This window comes from Vulpes lagopus, chromosome X (assembly GCF_018345385.1).
Source record: "Vulpes lagopus strain Blue_001 chromosome X, ASM1834538v1, whole genome shotgun sequence".
Lineage (NCBI taxonomy): Eukaryota > Metazoa > Chordata > Mammalia > Carnivora > Canidae > Vulpes > Vulpes lagopus.
The window spans coordinates 106446175-106460651 of NC_054848.1; the positions used below are offsets into that span (position 1 = coordinate 106446175).

Consider the following 14477-nt stretch of genomic DNA (forward strand, 5'->3'; position numbering starts at 1 on the left):
TTTGCTATTAATGTTACCATTAACAGTGTGAGCATTCATAAAAGCACACACTATTGTGTACTTGTTTGATTATTTCCTTAAGATCCATTCCTAGGAGTGGCATTGCTTGGTCAAAAGATAATGCATATATTAAGGCTTTTGATTCATATCACCTGATCAGACCAAAAATGTTTCTTCTCATCTACAGCATATGAAAGAGTCCAGTTTATCCCAACCCTAATCAATACTAAACATTATCCTTCTTTTTCAACTTTATGATCAGCATTGTTTCTGACCTGATTATCCAAACCCAAGATTTGGAGGACTTAGTGTTAAATGCATACTAGTTAATGTATTCAATTGGAAAGCTCTGGTCTCTCAAGAGTTCTGTATTGTTTCCATGGATACAGCAGCTTGTGTTGCTAAAGCTTTTGTAGATTTTAGTTCTGTGTTTGGCTGAAACTTCATAGACCTTCTACTGAGCCTATAGAATGTGTAGAGTTCATTACAGAAAACAGTATTTCACATTTTATAGAATCTGTTCTCCATTTTTTCATTGTATTATAACTTTCTTTTAAACATTCTAAAGACCTGCTGGCCCTAAACCACACTTTGTATGTTATTGTCTTTATTTATTTTTACTGTTCAAACTCCTTTCTTAACATTTCTGTGCTATTATTGTGTATAATCAAAAAGAATGTTCTTATAATTCTGATCATTACTTCAGGGAGGGCCTGGCATTTGTTGAGCACCTACTATATGCTGGGCATTGTGCTAAGTGCATGTCACATATTTATCTAATCACAATAGCTCCATTTTACAAATGAGGAAATAGTGGCTTTAAAAGTTTCTAAGTTGTTCAAGGTCATACAGAGAATTAAGTAGCAGACAGAGGAGCCTCCAGTCTCACCTCATTTCTCATAGACTATGCTGCCTCAAGAAAGGAGGGTGTTAACTTTTGGAAGGATTAAACTCCTTTCCTTAAGAGCTTGTAAATGAAGATTCTTCCTTATTCTACTGAGAACAAATTAAATATAAGATATTGGATGAAAAATAATGGTCTTCAGTAGAGTCTCAGTGTTTCCATGGACTCCATTCTCTTTCTTGGCAGCCCTCCACACAAAATACCCATGCCTATCCCTCCCAACTAAAAACCCCACCTAGAATTGAATCTACCTCAGCACACTTGCAAGCCCTTTGGCCCCATCTTGCCTGTCCTGGAGCATAGCTTGACACTTAATTATACGCATTGCCTTAGGTTAGTTCTTGTGGTTGTTTGGGGGTTTTTTTTGGCCTCTGTGAGCAGAGGCTGGATTTTAAGTTTCTTTTCCCTCCTCCTCCCCACTCCAGATTTGTCTAGGACAATTCTGAAGATGCTGAGAAGTCCTTAAAGTTTAAGATTCATACAGACTGAAGTTTGACTTTGAGTTCTTGCTCCTTCATTCTCCAATTCTGTGTTCTTGGGCAAGTTCTTGACTCTTTTTATGCCTCAAGTTCCTCATTTGTAACCTGTGTGATAGTACCTGCCTCCTCCAAGGTTGTTGTGAGGATTCAGTGAGCTAATGTCTGTAAAGCTCTTAGCACAGCACTTCCAACGTGCCTTTTATTTATTTGATTAATGCCAAATGATCACCAGCCATGTGCCAGGCACTGTTTTAGGCTCTTAGTGGTTCTCAGTGGAGGAGTGCAATTTGGCAATGTCTGGAGACATTTTTGATTGTCACAATCAAAGAGTGGAGGCTGCTCCCAGCATCTAGTTGGCAGAGGCCAAGGATGCCTCTAGACATCCTATAGGGCACAGAATAGCACCCCCGCAACAAAGAATTGTCTGGGCCAAAATATCAGTAATGCAAAAGCTAAAAGACCCTGCTTTGGAGGGATACAGTGGTAGCAATAAAATAGGAAAGGTCTCTGGTCTCATGAAGTCTACATTTTACTGGAAGAAGACAGTAAGCTAGTAAACAAATGGATGAAAACAATTTAGGTGATATTAAGTGCTGTGATAACAAACACGATACTGTGATAGTGACCAGGGATAGAGTGAATTTTATACACAGAGGTCCGGTAAGGTCTCTTTGAGGTTCCATTTGAGCCCAGTCTACCTGAATGACAAGATATGGCGAGTTAAACAGTGAGCAGGAAGAAGAGTGGCCCAAGCAGTACAGGAAAGAAGTGCAAAGGCTCTGAGGCAAGAGCATACTTTGCCTGTTTAGTGAACAGAAAAAAGCCCACATAGCTGGAATATGGTGATTGCAGGGTAGGTAGGAGATGAGATAGGCAAGATCCTACAGGGGCAGGGGTTGGCAAGTGTGTCCTGTAAAGGGCTAGATAGTAAATATTCTAGGCTTTGCAGGCCATATGGTATCTGTCTCAGCTACTCAACTCTCGCATGAAAGCAGCCATAGACAACACGTAAATCAGTTGGCGTGGCTGTATTCCAACAAAACAGGAGGCACACTGGACATGGCCTATGGGCCGTAGTTTGGTGAACCCTGATATCTGGCCTTGAAGGACATAGTAAGGAGTTTGAATTTTAAAATCCAATCGGAAATCTTGTAGGACTTTAAAGCAAAGAAGTGACATGATCTATTTGACAGTGTGAAAGGATCGCTCCAGCTGTTGTGCGGACAAAGGATCCTCAGTGAGCTATAGCCAGCTAGCCAGCTCTCCCTGCATCTTCTCACATGGTTTGTGACAGTCACACTTGGCTCCCTGTCATTTCCCACATAGACTTGGCACTTCTTGGTCTCTGAGCCTTTGCTCATACTGTTTCCTCTGCCGGGACTTCCCTTCACTCCCAGGAAACAGCACAGCTCAGACGCCCCTTCCTCCCTTTGCCCTGTTCTGTCAGACCCCCTCCTCCCTTTGCTTTACGTGGGCATGCCTGTAAGAGCGCTTATCTCAGCCAGCCTTGTAATCATAGCAGTGCCAGAAGGGCTACTGTTCAGGGAGTGTGAGCTGAGGCATCAGACACTTCTAAAATCTTTAGATACATTTTCTCACTTAATCCTTGTATCAACTTTATGTGGTGGATATTGTCCCCGTTTTCCAGGTGATAAAATCAGGGTTCTTCAGGCTACGTAACCTAAGTTCACCTAGCTAGAAAGGAGCTGAGGCCAGACGTGGAGCCCAGCCCTCTCCGATTGCAAAGCCCTTGGGGATAGTGCTCTAGTTATGTCTGTACCCCCCACTAGTCTGTGAGCTCCTTGAGGGCAGGCGCTGTGTCTCATTCGTGTCTATGCCCTGTGCCTAGCACAGTGCCTGGCAGATAATAAATGCTCTATAAATGTTTATTACACTGAACTAGCTTCCAGTAACGTTCCATCTTAGTATTACAAATGTGCTATCTTCAAGACCACTAGATGTCACTTTAGATGCACAAATATGCCTAGAGTTTAATGTGGCTGAGAAGGTATTAAACAGCTTCTGGCCATTTAACAAAGACGAGACGAGCCTTTCTTTTAATTATGAATCTGGTCGTGGCCATCTGTTTTCAAGTACTTGACCATGACTCACTTGCCTTCCAGATGAGGTCTTGCATCAGTTTCCTCCCTATGGTGTATTCGCATTCTGGGATGCTACTGCTACAGCTTCTTACACTGCTATTTTTTTGTGTGTTATCTGTAGTAGTGACCTTAATCGATAAACATTTGAGCACCTATTGTGTATCAGGTACTGTGCTAGACTCTGGGGCTACAGAGATGAATTGAGACATGGCCTTTACCCCCAAGGAGCTCACAGTCTATTTGGGGAGACTGACAGGTAAATAATTACACTCTACTGTGTTAAGTATTGTAATAGAGGAATATAGAAAGTGCTGTTGAAGCCCAGAAGAAAGAATGGTTCCACCTGCAGGGGTCATAGAATGGTTTATTTGGAACTCACCAAAGGAATAAGGAAAACATAGGGGACAGTGGATTTCAGATAGAGGGCAAAGGCATGGAGGCTTGGGAGAGGACGAGTTTGGGAAGAGGAGTAGGTGGTATAAATATATGTCTAATATAAGGTATGTAGAAGAGAATGAGAGGAATGAGAGTGGAAAGGTAGCTTGGGGTGGCAGGGCTCGCTAGTCTGTAGAGAGTCTTCAGTGCCACCCAAAGGGCTTTAGACCTGACCCTCTGGGTTGTAAGCCACTCTGAGAGTCTTTTGTCGGGGGAACGACCCAGTGTGTTCTATGCTTTAGACAGCTAACTGCAGAGGACAGCCTGGCAGCTGGACAACCTTACTACCAATTGCGACAGACCTCATGAGTCACAACGAGGCCTTGAGCTTGAGCTGTTGGAATGGAAATGAGAGATGTGAGAAATGGTCTAGAGAAAGAACAGACAGAGTAGTGGGTGCCGGTGTTGAGAGAGTGGAGTCAAAACTTCATAATGAAGCTGTTCCCTGGGATACGGGAAGCAGGAATTTTAAGCAGATAAAAGAGAATTATGAAGAACCCAGGCTAATATCTGTCCATTAGCCTACGGGGTGGGGCGGCGGTAGGGGGGACTGTAACTGGGCCCTCTCTTCAGTCATCATAACAGAATGTTGCCATGAGAGCCGAGAGGTCCGAAAACACGCAGCTCTCTCCTGGAACTGCACTATGCCAGCCTTGCTTTTGGAACTACCCATTGGTTCCTATTCAGCAACTAGGGCAGTGTTGCTTTCCCCGCCTCTGCTTCCAGTGCCCTGCCATTCAGGGAAGAGAATGTTATTTTTCTGAAACTGGTAAGTGGGATTGCAGGAGGAGAATTGTTAGTAGACCATGCCTGCCTCGGGATCCAGGCTGTTGCTAAGGAAAGTAACAGGAGCCAAAAATGGACATCAGCAACCAGAGAGAAGCAAGAAAATGTTAACCATTCCAGAGCTTGTGTGTCAGGGAAAGTAGGGGCCCAATGTGGCACATATGTGAATAGACCTCATTTTGGCCTCAAGATCTCATTTGCCTTTTGTGTTTCTCCTTTAGGGTTGGTGTTGATTCCGACCAAGAACATTTGGTAAATATGCATTTGTGTTGTCTCTAGCATTTCCACCAAACGTGCAGCCGTTCAGAAAGAAAATGGCCTCCTGTAGACTTCATGCCACTATTATTTTAGATCCTGTCCTGTTTGTACTAGCTTTTAACTGACATCATTACTGGCTTTTCTCACTGCTCCATAGAGACAAAACCAAATTTTAGACAACATGTGGTTATCAGGGGTGACGGCTCTCCTATCTGTGGGCCAGCCTGAGCTTTGGCTGTGGAGGGGAACAGTCCCTTAAGCGCTCCTGGGTTTTCAAGCGACTGCTCTGGCACATGGAGCCTTTTTCCACTCTGGTTTGCGCATGAAGGCTTGTCTCTGATGTCAGTCCCACTCCAGCTGCTCTTCCTGTGTAACTTTCAAATTGGATGACCAGCAGCTGCCCTTGAGAACCTCCTAGAAGCTTTGAAATCTTTAACCAGTCTTCCCTGGCTGTTCAGGAGAATGTACTTTTTTGTACTTTCCCCCTGCCTCTACCTTGCCCATGAATCCTTGCTTAATTCGAGGTGTCCTTTTCTCATTTGTTCCTCTGAACCTGAGCCCGGTAGGTCACTTCTCTAGACTGGCCACCTTTTCTGCTGTTTTCCATCTGCTTTTTAATGGCTTCTGAGCACCACTGAATACATGACACTATCCTAGACATTAGATAGGAAATCACAGAAATTATGTTTTAAAAGATGGAAAGCCTCTCTTCCAAAACATATTCTTTTTCTTGTCTGAAACAAGCTGTGGTCTATTTGTCTTCAGGGTGTAGTTCAAAAAAGAAAAACATTTCTCAGATTCATTTCCTAAATGCTAATTTTGTTAGCTGTTGAGTGATGAGTGTGTATGTAATACAGTAAGTACTTGCCTCTTTTGTGGTCCGAACTGGACAAGTATAGTTTCACGGGCTAGAAATACTTGTGCAAACCAGGTTGGATAAATCCCCATGATGCCGAGATGCTGGGCTAGTTTCTGAGAGGTAGTAGTTCTTCAGTGCTTCCACCCTCGTGTCCGAACAAGAATAAAGTATCATACAATTCACCAGACAAATGCTTGGTCATGATCCACATAAGTCTCCGCCTGCTATGTCACCTCTGTCACCACAGAGGAGAAAGGGGAATGGAGAAACCCAGGTAGGTGAGTACTAGCTGTAAGATACAGAAAAAAAAATACCATTTTTCCCTTGCTCTCCAAACCCTATGGGTGTCTTGCTTTGTTATATTGTGTAGGCAATATTTCAAGTGTCCCCTGGGAAGCAGAGAGGAATGTGATAGTAAGTAATGAAGTATATAGGGTTTAGGTGTATAAGTGTTTTGCGGTGAGGGAATCGTGAGATTTATAGATTAGTTGCTCTTCAAAACACAGATACACAAACCTTTGTTTACCAGTGTGAAAGGAAGGAAGTACAGGTGTTTTTCAGCTCTCCTAAGCCCATACAGCATTCTCAAACATTCTTATATTGTATATGTTTTGATACATGTTGAGAGGAAGATTGATTAATTGATTTTGAAGATTAGGAAGATAGGAAAGAACCAAAATCCAGTATATAAACTCCGTGTTCTCAGAAAGCATAGAACCGTGGAACATCCACGCTAGAAAGGACCTTTGAGATTCTTTACACCTTGCACCACATACACAAAGAAATCCAGGCTCAGAGGGGGGAAGGGACTTGTCCAACTAGTTCATGTCAGAGCTGAGATGAACCAGATTACCTAACTCCAATTGCTGACTGTGCCACATTACAAATAAGGACCCAGTTTGGTTTTGGAAACTATTTTAGAAGAGGCCTGCTTGCTATGTTAGTTTTCAGTTCTAGCCAGTCAGGCTTACCATGGAATTTTTTTTTTTTTTGCTAGCTTTCATTTTGCTAGTGTTTTAAGAACCTAGTAGCATCTTTGCAAACGCCAGTTACTTTTGGAACCCATAACAACTCCCAAAGATAGGGATAGGATGTCAATGTGATATTTTCTACTTAAGATGCAGTTCACATTGTGGGTATAAGTCTTTCAGATTTAAGGATGAATTATTCCACATTGATTTTTTTTAATGACAATAGACTCATAAATCAGCAGGCAGCCTGAGTAATAGAGGTGTTTGGAAAAACATTTCAATTTTGTATTCCAAAGCTGCAATATACAAGCTATTAAGTTTCTAATGTTACCCATGATAGAGGGTATCTTGTATGAAGTAGGCCCTATTTCCAAGTCTACAAATAAATGATTCTAAATAAATGTTTTTTTTTTGTCTTGGTATATGTATTGATTTCTTTATTATCTATTTGCAGGGTATTCCTGAAAATGAGAGAAGAACCACCAAAGCAGAGAGTGCCTGGCTTTTCCGGATATGGTACAACTTTGACCATAAGTATCCTTAACTGAGGGGAAAACATGGTAGTGTGAACATGGCCAGTTTCAACTTAATGGAACAGCTCTTCTGACTCTTCCCTTCCTGAAGTGGAATACAAAACCTACCTTGGGTCTTCCCTTTCCCCTTCAGTGTGATGGCTGGAGAAGGTTATTAAAGGCAATCCACACAAACCAGTTCCCCTGAAAAACCCATGAAGCCACCAGGGACCAGTTCATGCAAAACGTGGCTGTGTGAAGAGCCTCAGGAGCCCTTATGGTAGACTTTTCTTCCATCTTTTGTCCTATTTATTGAGCAGTCATTGTCTTTTACCTGATTTAGTGAATCTTGCAAAAGATACTTGCTGGTCCTTGTCAGTGCACTTGCTAGGGTAAAAGAGGAAAGGCTGCCTTAGGGAAGAGCTCAAGGATGAGATGAAAATAGAGTCATATTAGAGATAACAGTAGCCAGTGATGGGCCTGTTTTCCCTAAGCTTTCAGGAGGCTGGAAGATTTGCCTCTCTACTCAGGGTGCCAGTGTTTCATTGTTCACCAAATCTCTTTCTTCTCCTGTTGTAACTGTCTTCTTCATAATGCTACTTTGGGTCGTGTTATGTTCTATGACCTGTTTAAAGTGTGCCTTTTGAAAAACATTTTATCCCTTACTATTTATTAAAATGAATTTTCTTTTAAAGATTTTTACTAGGGACACCTGGGTGGCTCAGCGGTTGGGTCCCTGCCTTCGGCTCAGGTCCTGATCCCGGGATCAGAGATCGAGTCCCACATTGGGCTCCCTGCAAGGAGCCTACTTCTCCCTCTGCCTGTGTCTCTGCCTCTCTCTCTCTCAGTCTGTCTCTCTCATGAACAAATAAATAAATCTTAAAAAAAAGATTTTTAACTTATTTGAGAGAGAGAGAGCAAACATGAGAGAGAGAAAGAGAGCATGAGCAGAGGGGAAGGGTAAAAGGAGAAGCAGACTCCCCACTAAGCAGGGAGCCCAATGCAGAACTCGATCCCAGGATCTTGGGATCATGACCTGAGCCAAAGGCAGATGCTTAACTGAGCCACTCAGGGACCCTGAAATCAACTTCTTAGTTGAAAATTGAACTGGAAAAAGCTAACATGTAGTTCTTTCAGGCTGAGGCTTATTAGTAAATGAATCAAAAAGTGATTCATGTTCCACCAAAGAGAATTTGGGACAACCATGTAAAAAATGTTTCCCTTGTTATTGACTTTCTGATGGAAGCATTATATATTTAAGAAAAGTGCACATGGCACTTACCATTAGAAGCTACTATTTACTATATTCCCTTTGCGAGATCTTTATAGTCACTTTTTGCAAGTACTCAAGATTAAATTACTATATGGAAATAAGAATGCAAGCATGTGTGTGGTATTAAGACTCCCAATAGGGAGAGAGATCCTGCCTCTTTAAAATTGTTTAATGATTATGTCATTAATTTTGGCTCCATTATCAGCATTTTGGGTTATAAGCCACTCCCGTATCTCTTGGAGCTTTTTCTTCCCTCTGATTTAACAAAAATTGTCTAATGTTTGTTGCATAAAATGTTTTGTACATTTTCTACATAATGTATTTACAAAACAAATAAATAATCCTAATGCAGAGAAAGAGTAGAATAATAGCTTATTTTTTCTGTATATTCTTATAGAAGTAAACACTAAGATTTGACTCAGTACTACACTGTTAAGTACTACTAGACTAAGACTCAGTAATTTTTTTTGTTTTTAATGAGAGAGAGAGAGAGAGAGAGAAGAGAGAGAGATTGAGAGCTGGGGCAGGGAGGGGCAGATGGAGAGGAGGAGAGAGAATTCTAAGCAGACTCCACACCCGACGTGAGGCTCAGTCTCTTGACCTTGAGATCATGACCTGAGCTGAAAGCAAGATGGGATGCTTAACTGATTGAGCCACCCAGGTACCCCAAGACCCAGTAATTTTAATACCTAGTGCCCTAGTAGAATTAATCATTCATCATTCTAGATTTCAAGTCCTTTGTGTAGCCAGATTGTTATAATTGAGATATAACTTAAATAATATACCCAGATCTTAAGCTTGCCACCTATGTGTATATACCTATGTGGTTGCTACTCATGTGAAGATACATAGAACATTCCCAGCATCCCAGAAGCTGCCCTGTGTTCCCTTACAGTCAGTAGTGCCTTCCCTACCACTCCCTTCCCCATAAAGGGCAACCAGTTATTCTGATTTCTAGCAACATGGATTGGTTTTACCTGGCTTTGATCTTCATATAAATGGAATCATATATTATGTATTATTTTATCTCTTGCTTTTTTCACTTAGCAACATGTAATTTATCCATATTGTTGCTTGTAGCAGTAATTCCTTCTTCTTCATTCCTGTATGGCATTCCATAGTGTGATTATACTACAGATTTCTTTGGGGTTTTTTTCCAACCATTCTGTGGATGAACATTTGGGTTGTTTCCAGCTTTTGGCTATTACGAACAAAGTTAAACATCCTTGTATGCATCTCTGGCTGACCATCAGCACTCATTCCTCTTGGGTACGTGCCTAGGAGAAAAATCTAAGTAATTAAATTTAAATCTAAAATACAATATACTTGTTCAGCTTTAATAGATATTGTCAACCAGTTTTCCACAAGGGTCATAACCAATTTACATGCCCACTAGCAACTCAAGGGAGTCCCACTTGTTCCACATCTCCACCAAAACTTGATGTTTAATCAGCCTTTTAAATTTTAGCCATTTCCATGGGTGGGTAGTGATACCGCATGTGGTGTAATTTGCATTTCTGTCATGGCCAATGAGATCATGCATCCCTTCATATGTTTATTGGCTATTTGGACTTCTTTTTTTTGAAGTGTGTTTTAGTTATTTTGCCCATTATTTAATTGAATTGTCTTATCTTTTTCTTACTGATTTGTAGTTCTTTTTTGTTCCAGAATTGGGTTCTCTGTTGGTTATATGTACTATGAATATCTTCTATGTGGTCTATGTATACAATGGAATATTACTCAGCCATTAGAAACAACAACAAATATGTTGGCAAATTGAACTGCAATTTAAATTTTTAATTAATTAATTAATTAATTAATTTTAAAAAGAATATCTTCTCCTAGTCTGTAGCTCACCTTTTCTTTTTCTTGATCCTGTCTTGTGAGGAACAGAAATTCTTCATTTTAATGAAGTTTACTTTTCTTTTGGTGCTTTTGTGTCTTGATAAATCTTTTATATCCCAAGGTCCTGTGCTTTCTTCTAAAAATGTGATTGTCTTAGCTGTCATATTTAAGTCTTTGTTTGACCCACCACAAATTAGTTTTTGTGTATGGTGTGAGGTATGGGTCAAGACCTACTTTTTTCCCATATGAGTAAGCAATTGACCCAGCACCACTTATTGAAAAGGGTATCCTTAATCCACTAAATTGCAGTGGAACCTTTGTTGTAAATCACTTGGCCATATGAGTAGAAGTCTGTTTCTGGACTTTCTTTTCTCTTTGACTTTTTTTTCCACATCAATACCACATTCTGTTAATGATTGTACTTTGTAATAAATCTTGCTATCCAATATGGGAAATTCTACAGGTATGTTATTCCTTAGTGTTGCCTTGTTTATTTTAGGTTCATTGCATTTTCATCTGAATTATAAAAACAGCTTGCCACTTTCCATACACTCACTCACTCACTCATCCACTCACCAAAAAGACCTGCTGGCAATTCTCTCAGGTTTGTATTAAATCAACAAATGAATTTGGAGAGAACTGACATCTTAAAAATGTTAGGTCTTCTAGTCTGTGAACACAGTAGATCCTTCCATTTCTTTAGATCTTCTTTAATGTCTCTGATTAATGTTTTATAGTTTTCAGTGACAAGTCTTGCACATCTTTATAATATTTACTATCCCTAAGTATTTGATGCTATTGCAAAAGGTATTTATTTTATCTTCTACTTGTTTGCTCTTAATATATAGATCTACAATGGGTTTTTTATATATTGACCTTGTATCCAACAATCTTGTTAAGTTCACTTATTATTATAAAATAGTTTGTAGATTCTTTCTTATTTACTGTTCATAAAATCAAATGAAAAAGAATGTGTTCTTTTTTCTTTTGTAATACTTTACATTTTTTTATGTCTTATTACACTGGCCAGACCTCTCCAGTACAGTGTTGAATATAAGTGATGATAATGGAAATTTTTGTCCTATTCTTGACCTCAGAAGGAAAATTTTTAATAAATCACCATTAAGTATGATGTTAGCTATTGTGTTTTGAGATAGCCTTTGTCAGGTTAAGGATACCCCTTCTGGGCAGCCTGGGTGGCTCAGCGGTTTAGCACCGCCTTCAGCCCAGGGCCTGATCCTGGAGACCCGGGATCAAGTCCCACGTCGGGCTCCCTGCATGGCACCTGCTTCTCCCTCTGCCTGTGTCTCTGCCTTCTCTCTCTCTCTTTCTCTTTCTCTCTCTCTCTCATAAATAAAATCTTTATTAAAAAAAGGATATCCCCTTCTATTTCTAGTCTGCCGAGAGTTTTATCATGAACAGGCATTGAATATTATTAGATGCTCTTTCTGCATCAGTTGAGATGATCATGTATTTAATTTGTTCTCCTTTAATCTGTCATTTTGCTTATTTTCATTGAATACTAAACCAGTCTTGCATGGCTGGAACAAAAACCCACTTGGTTGTGATAAACATCCCTTGTGTGTGTCACTGGATTTAGTTTACTGACATTTTTGTGTCTGATTTTTGTGTCTGTTTTCATGAGTGATACTAGTTTGTGGGGTTTTTGTCATTGTTGTAATGTCCTTGTCAAGCATCTATAACAAGATAATGCTGGTTTAATGAAGTGAGTGGGAAAGAATTTTTCTCTTTTTTGATTTTCTGGAGAATTGATATTTTTTCTTCCTTAAGTGCTGGGAAGACTGTACCAGTGAAGTCACTTGGGCCTGGAGTATTTTGTCTGAGAAGGATTTTTATTTCTTTAATAGATAAAGGACTAGTTCTCCTTTTTATTTATTATTTTTTATATATTTTTAAAGATTTTATTTATTCATGAGAGACACACACACACACACGGGGGGGAGGGGGTGGCGGGGCAGAGACACATGTGGAGGGAGAAGAAGGCTCCATGCAGGGAGCCTGATGTGGGACTCAATCCTAGGACTCCAGGATCACGCCCTGAGCCAAAGACAGATGTTAAACCGCTGAGCTACCCAGGGATCCCCTAGTACTCATGTTTAAAAGACTATTTGAGAGAGAGAGAGCTTGTGCACGCACAGGTTGGGAGAAGAGCAGAGGGAGAGGCAGAGAAGAATCTCAGGCAGACTCTGCACCAAGTGTGGAGCCCAGCATAGGACTCAGTCGCACAACCCTGAAATCACGACCTGAGCCAAAACCAAGAGTCAGACACTTAACCAACTGAGTCACCTAGGTGTCCCAAGACTATTCCTCATTTTTAACTGAGGACAGCCTTAGGTTGTGACTTTAGAAAGTGAAGAATATTTAAATGTGTTTTTCTCCCATTGTCTCTACTTTTTCTTGATTCCCTCTTGTTTTCTTCCTGGTATCATATATATTATCATGACTTTTTATTTTTTGGTGAATAAATGAATACTGAAATGAGGGTCTATGATAGAGAAATTCATGATACATATTTTTTTCAACTTTTTTGGAATTGAATTTCCCTTGATACAAAGTTTCAACACCTTCAAGAGGCCAGCTGAATTCACAATAAATGATTAAAAATATTTTTGCTACTAAATTCTGCAACTGGAAAATTTCATCTTTTTTCTAACTCTTAGCACTCTTTACTTTCTACCATTCTCTCCTTCAGTGCTAAATTGAGAGTGATTCTGTCTTCCCTTTGGTTTTAGTAAAATCAGAAAGGCAATATGATGTAGTGGACATGGCAGAGGACTTGGAATCCAACCAATCTGGGTTTGTGTGTGGGTCCTTCACTTGCTTCATTGTGTGACTTTTAAGCAGATCATTCCTTTCCCTGAACCTTGGTTTCCATTTCTATGAAACAGAGATCATAACAAAATCTCCCTTTCCTGTCTCACTGGCATAATGTGGTGATGAAATGAGGCAACATATGTGAAAGCCCTTTGCTGTCCTTTGAAGTGGCGGGTACACCTTGAGGGTGGTGGTAGTGATCATGTGACTTGTTCTTTTGCGTTTGCGAAGACAGGTATGTGGCTATTCCTTAACCAGCACAGCTATCTGAAGCCTCTGTTGACGCACAGTGGACCTCCTCTCACTACAACACTCCCTGCCTGCTGCGGGCCCATCGCCAGATGCCTGACCAGTCCCCAAGCTTATGAAGTAAGTTGGTTTTATCCAGAACCTAAGTTCTTCATGAAGTTAAATTTATCTGCTCTATGACTGCATCACTGGTTTGTTTTTGCTTTGCTTGCCTTTAAGGTGATAAAACCCGTAAGAGGGAATATAAGCCTATTTTGCCCAGCCAGAAAGTACATACAGATACATAGAGAAATCTATAGATGCAATTCACAGTCTCTGAAACATCATTTGAAAACAGATCTAGGGTATGACCTCATCTAACTGTCAGTGATTTCAGTAAATAATTCTATTTTCACAGGGTTTTCATTTATTTGCAGTATGTGGCCAAAGCTTGGTGCTGAATGTATTATGTTTTCATCTACTAATTAGAGTGGCCACACTCATGTTGAAAGGATTAATAAAACAATTTTTGATACCCCTAAAGTGCAACAGATGGTCCTTTACTTCAAACCTGCCAACTTTTGGACATCCGGGAAAGTTTATCTACCAGTGTTCCACATTGCTAGGCAGCATGAGCATATCTAGTTAGAACCTAGACAGTATTTTTTTTCCTTAGCTATAAACATGTGATTGGTGATTCGGCAAGCATTGCAACACAGAAAGAAATGACAAATGCTAACCAGCTTCTTTTTTTATTTCAAATGTACAACTTTATTTATTTTTAAATTTTTAAAAATTTTTATTGGAGTTCATTTGCCAACATTTAGCATAACACCCAGTGCTCATCCCGTCAAGTGCCCCCCTCAGTGCCCATCACCCAGTCACCCCAACACCCCGCCCACCTCCCCTTCCACTACCCCTTGTTTGTTTACCAGAGTTAGGTGTCTCTCATGTTTTGTCACCCTCACTGATATTTTCACTCATTTTCTG

At 40.3% G+C, this 14477-nt stretch overlaps 1 protein-coding gene across 7 annotated transcripts in view; it reads left to right on the forward strand.

Moving 5' to 3' along the window:
* The window catches only part of SLC9A6 (solute carrier family 9 member A6), a 56137-nt gene that overhangs the window by 32934 nt on the left and 8726 nt on the right, over nt 1–14477 (forward strand). For 2 of the 7 annotated variants that reach the window (XM_041740803.1, XM_041740802.1), the window contains 3 exons: nt 4928–4958; nt 7249–7328; nt 13523–13628. In XM_041740803.1, the coding sequence (XP_041596737.1) occupies nt 4928–4958; nt 7249–7328; nt 13523–13628 (217 nt within the window). Of the gene's footprint in view, nt 1–3651; nt 3742–4927; nt 4959–7248; nt 7329–7460; nt 7969–13490; nt 13629–14477 lie in introns of those variants that run through there. The other 5 variants (XR_005985643.1, XM_041740807.1, XM_041740806.1 and 2 more) reach the window with 5 other exon arrangements.